The sequence below is a fragment of the Limulus polyphemus genome, unplaced genomic scaffold, assembly GCF_000517525.1.
Source record: "Limulus polyphemus unplaced genomic scaffold, Limulus_polyphemus-2.1.2 Scaffold524, whole genome shotgun sequence".
NCBI lineage: Eukaryota > Metazoa > Arthropoda > Merostomata > Xiphosura > Limulidae > Limulus > Limulus polyphemus.
The window spans coordinates 307031-312914 of record NW_013666134.1 but is presented as its reverse complement, the minus strand read 5'-3'; the positions used below and the strand labels follow the sequence as shown (position 1 = coordinate 312914).

The 5884-nt window shown below is 35.1% G+C and overlaps 1 protein-coding gene across 1 annotated transcript in view; it reads right to left on the bottom strand.

The window, feature by feature from the left end:
- Nucleotides 1-5884, bottom strand: part of LOC106458861 (vinexin-like) — a 73637-nt gene that overhangs the window by 56456 nt on the left and 11297 nt on the right. Inside the window, exon 2 of the mRNA XM_022385211.1 lies at nucleotides 2955-3040. Within this exon, the coding sequence (XP_022240919.1) occupies nucleotides 2955-3015 (61 nt within the window). The 5' untranslated portion in view covers nucleotides 3016-3040. The remainder of the gene's footprint in view (nucleotides 1-2954; nucleotides 3041-5884) is intronic.

Below are 5884 nucleotides of genomic sequence, written 5' to 3'. Positions count from 1 at the left end.
TTAGTTATGTTTTTAAAAGAAACATTTATTACGTAATCAAAACCTCATACTTTACAGAACTTCTTCACTCAGACTGCAAACTACATTACGCAAACATATTTCCTCGATACCTTTACAAGTAAGTAGCTCGTTAGCTCACGTGTTACACAGTATCTGACTTTAAACGTCATTCCATCTAATCACGTGATATATTCATATGTGTCGTCAATCGCACGGATTTACTCATTATATTTGTGTTCATATGCGTGTATGTGCCCATATTGGTTTGTTTGAGCTTCGGAGTTAGGCTGTTTGTTAAGACGTCTGAATTTTATCAACAACAAATTAGGGACGGGTGGCGCAGATAGCCCTCGTGTAGCTTTGCGCGAAATTCAAAAACAAACAAACAATCAAGAGCCATGTAACGTTAGAGATCCGATATAAAAATATAATATCGAAAGGAGTTGGGAAATAGATGATTACTTATATGAAAAACCTGCTATTGGCCAGAAGGCTTCACTAGCACTGGATTTGGCATATGTAGCGTGGTTTTATTACATTAGTAGAACGTGTCGAAATTCGACAAAATACATAGAGTTGCGGTATTTCGTTCAATTCGCATTCTTACAGAGCACAGATACCCCATTGTGTAGCTTTGTGCTTAACTTCAAACAAACAATAATTACGGTACATTGCAGCCACTGTCTAAAACTAAGAAATATTGAGATCATATTCGAAAAGACGTTTACACAACTTCCTTGTAATCAACATTTTTCAGTATTTGCTTCTTTAAGGACGTAAATTTTAACCGATCGAATGATCGTGACCTGCATACCATATAAAAAAATTGGATAAGCTGAGTGCAGCCCTGACAGTCAATCATCCGTCTTCCCAAATTATATTATCTTAAGATATTCTTATATTTATTTCTCTCGTAGGTTCTTAGCATAAATAAAAATCTTGTCATCGGCTCTTGTTTAGTGTTTTCTGATCCGAAAGTTAACAATTATTTTCTCGAATAGCTATAATATAAAAACAAGACCCGGCATCCCCATCCCACCAAACATGCTCGCCCTTTCAGCCGTGGGGGCGTTATAATGTGACGGTCAATCCCACTATTCGTTGGTAAAAGAGTAGCCCAAGAGTTGGCGGTAGGTGATGATGACTAGCTGCCTTCCCTCTAGTCTTACATTGCTAAATTAGGGACGGCTAGCGCAGATAGCCCTCGTGTAGCTTTGCGCGAAATTCAAAACAAACAAACAATATAAAAACAACTGGATCTTTCGGACCTCTTTATCACCACTACCGTTACTATAGAGTTAAAAAATGTTACGATATTTATACTTGTAAGGGTAGCGCATGTGCTAAGTTTATTTGTCCTTTCAAATGGAATTATATAATAACCTTAATTAACTTTACGTTAGCATAGATTAACAACCACGTGAGTTTTGTCAGATAAATGCACCTTGACACTTTTTACCAAGCTGCACGAGATCTATCTGCGCTAGCCGTCCCTAATTTAGCAGTGAAAGACTAGAGGGAAGGCAGCTAGTCATCATCATCCACCGGCAACTCTTGGGCTACTCCTTTACCATCGAATAGTGGGTTTGATAGTCACATTATAACTCCCCCACGGCTGAAAGGGCGAGCATGTTTGGTGGGACGGGGATTCGAACCCACGACTCTCAAATTGCGAGACAAGCTCCATAACCACCTGGTCATGCCGGGCCCACGTGCCTCTTGTATCCATTATGGTCAGAAAAGTTGACACTCTTTTTATTTTATATTTGAGGTCAATCAAACCGCACTTGCTGAAAGGCCGAATATTTTTGTTCACTGGATAGTATCTTTCATGCAACATTAGAAACTTTGTAACTTTTGTTCAGAAATAGATATATATAGAAATGGTGGGTATGAGTTATATAATAGAACTGCTTAAAAACTTGAGGCACATTAATATATATGTAGATTTGTTTTGTATTTTCTTCTCATCGGTTGATTAATATATTACCTGTCATATATTCGTTTATTTATTCTGCGTTACTCCAATCAACTTCGCTAACCCTAACAAATACCGAAAAACTTAATAATAACTTATTGAATTGCAATGAACAACTAAAAAAACAATTTTTTTTATAAACGTATTAAAAATCTTTAATTATATCATGGCAAACTAAACGATCTTGGGCAAATAAGTTTTGGTAGACATATTTCTCCCATATATTTTAGAAAACGTAAATCGGTTCCAGCGTGTCCAAGCCTGAATCAAAGTCATTAAAACGAGACCATTGAAAGTTATCCTGTATATTAAAATTTGATTTCACTGGTACTCAATAAAAGATTCTGGATAGTTTTCCTTTCCAAATTTTAACCCTAATCAAATGGTTGACTGTGTACAGCCGTCTCTAATTTGGAGCTGATAGTCTAGTCATAGTCAAATTTTGTCTGTTCGACTAGTACAACTTAACCATCACTCTTATAGCGCACCTACACATCTACGCGGGGCGAGTTTTTTTGTAACAACGGGCTACGAACCATAAACCTCCGGATTCATAATCTGAACACACTAACTACTAGGCCTAGGAAGTTATAGAGAAATATTTTTTATTATCACTGTTTCTACATGGCTTTAATATATTTGCAAACATTCCAATAATATTAAACGTTAGTCTTATGTTAATTTCCTTACAGTGATTTGTTCGCTCTTTCCATTTAAATATTATTATTATCGACGTACTTTATAAACAGCTTAAAGTTTGATTTGGTCAGTTGAGGTTCGGAGCGTGAAATAATTATAACTCTACAAGCTTACGTTCTATGTACCTGTGAAAATAGGACTAAAATGATTACCTTATAACATTGTCACAAAACTGCACGGCTCCAGGGAACAGTCTGCAAGGAAGTATGGTAGGTGTTTCTCAGTGCTAAACCTAAAGTTATAACAAAGGAAGTGAGTGTTTTAAAGCCGTACTTACTTGTCTTACGTGATACGTCGCTTTCTCTGTTCACTTCGATCGTTGTACTTGACTTAAACATATTCTTGACAGGCAAGTTTCCTTTTCTGCAAATAAAGAAAGAAGACGGGTTATTCTTCTTAGCAGCATGTATGTAGAACGGACCAGTTTTTGTTGCATGACTTGTTTGCTAAATGAAACTGGTTCCATCTTAAAATTATTCTATCTAGCTTCAATCTATCTATCTATCTATTTATCTATTATGTTTTTCTGTTAGAATATTCACAGTACTTTTGGTTAGTCCTAACCCTACTGAGGACACGTTCTAAAAACTCAAAGAAAGAGCTTCTAAAGAGTCAAATTGCAAATCATTATACGTTGCCATGGTTTTAATTTGTTACGTTTTTCACGTTTTATCTATAAAACAACTAGCATATACGGCTATAACTTAATCTCTCCGATAAAACGAGTTTGAGGCTGCGATCTTATTTAGAAGATAGCAACCACATAAAGTTCGCACTCGCCAACTCACTACACCCTAGAGCTTGAGTGGCAGATATGGCTTAAATGTTATCAATATTTTCTCTGAAAATAAACAGACCTGGTAAAAAAAAAAGTTATAATTTCAACCTGTGCCCGTGTCATTTGTTTCTTAGAATACTGACGTGGTTTTATTTTAAAAAAAAGTCATCTCTGTATCATTTGAGTGTTTGCAACACAGTAAAAAAACACTGTATAGATATATTTATATATGTGTGTGTGTATGTACATTTTTCGCATATATAAAATAGACTGTATGTTTCTTTGATACTTGAGCTCTTTCCGTCACGGTCATATATCACATACGTATACAAAGACATCGCCTAAATTGAAACAGTATTCAAACTAAGTTCTTTTTGGTTCAGGTTAAAGAATACTTATTTCAGTACCAGTCTTGCATATCTAACTATATATAATCTGTAGAATTTCAAAGCCAAAAAAGTATGTTAAACTTTTGTTTTACTTATTCAACGCCATTATTTTAAACAAATATAAGAAATATCCTTTGATGCTATCATTCCTTATAGTTGTTTCAGAAGGTTGAACATGGAGAAATGTAATACTTTTGAAATTTTACTGCCTCTTTTTTTTTTACATTCCAGTGTTACAGTTTCTGATTTATACTTTATAAAAATGTGCTTTTTATATACGGATAATAATGCTTTGCTGATATGTACGTTTTAGAAATGAGATGAAAACTTTACTCGGTGTTTTAGATTCAGGGCTTCACACTTTACAACTCAGTGTTTTATATTCGGAGCTTCGAACTTTACTGCTAAGTGTTTTATATTGAGGACTTCATACTTTACTGCTCAGTGTTTTATATTCGGATCTTCAGACTTTTCTATTCAGTAATTTATATTGAGGACTTCACACTTTACTGCTCAGTGTTTTATATTGAGGACTTCATACTTTACTGCTCAGTGTTTTATATTCGGAGCTCCAAACTTTACTGCTAAGTGTTTTATACTGGGGACTTCATACTTTACTGCTCAGTGTTTTATATTCGGAGCTTCAGACTTTTCTATTCAGTAATTTATATTGAGGACTTCACACTTTACTGCTCAGTGTTTTATACTCGGAGCTTAAGACTTTAATACTCAGTGTTTTATATTGAGGGCTTTACACCTTACTACTCAATGTTTTATATTCGGAGCTTCATACCTTACTGCTGAGTGTTTTACATTGAGTGCTTCACACTTTACTACTCAGAGTTTTATACTGAAGGTTTCACACTTCACTACTCAGTGTTTTATATTTGGAGCTTCATACTTTACTTCTCAGAGTTATATATTCGGAGCTTCATACGCTCACCAGTTTTTTACACAGATTATACAGAGCTAATGAAGTCCATAAATAACAAAAACACAGCATATTTCCTAGACTTCGAATGATCACTAATTTCAAGTTATCTGTTTTTTCATCTCGACAAAATATATGATTTAAACTTCCAAATTAATCTACGAGATCAGAAATTTTCAACCAGCTCAGCAAATCTAAAGCTGTCTTCATACTAAACATTTCTTTCTTCTTTTTTTATACTTTTCTGAATAATACCTCTCATGCCAAGATAATAACGATAAAATCCTCTGGAACTTTCCATGCATTTTCAGTAGCTGTAAGAACTCTTTCGGCTAGCTCGAAACTAATACAGTTGCATGATTTACTCAATATACAGATCACTAACAAGAATTTCGCGTTTTTATATGGAGCTACGTTCACATTCGCAACAATGAGAATTTAGATATATATATATAATAATTAAAAGTTTATACATATCATTAGTCCCGTGTACAATTGTACTGAAGTACTGAAACGCTTGCGTACTTAACGTAGAAAAATGTTATTCAGAACAGCTATGAGCCATTGAAGATTCATTCTTCAAGATGAATCACTGTTATTTTTATATAATTAATACTTGAAATCGTCGGTACTTGGTAAAACTCCATAATTACAGAATTGAGTAAAACGAAGACAATTGTATGTTTCATAAATATTTCATTTGTTACGACCATGGTGGTGATACATAAAATATTTGTGAAATGTATGATCGTCTACTGTTTTTATATTGAATAAAACCAGTCAAGAATATTATATCACTATACATATACGTTTTATCAGCCGAGATTCTTTAAGAACTTTTAGTTTCACTTTTGAAGTATCATAAGAGATGGCCCGGCATAGCCAGGGGGTTAGGGTGCTCGACTCGCAATCTGTGGGTCGTGGGTTCGAATCCCCGTCACACCAAACATGCTCGCCCTTTCAGCCGTGGGGGCGTTATAATGTGACGGTCAATCCCACTATTCGTTGGTAAAAGAGTAGCCCGAGAGTTGGCGGTGAGTGGTGATGACTAGCTGCCTTCCTTCTAGTCTTACACTGCTAAATTATGGATGGCTAGCGCAGATAGCCCT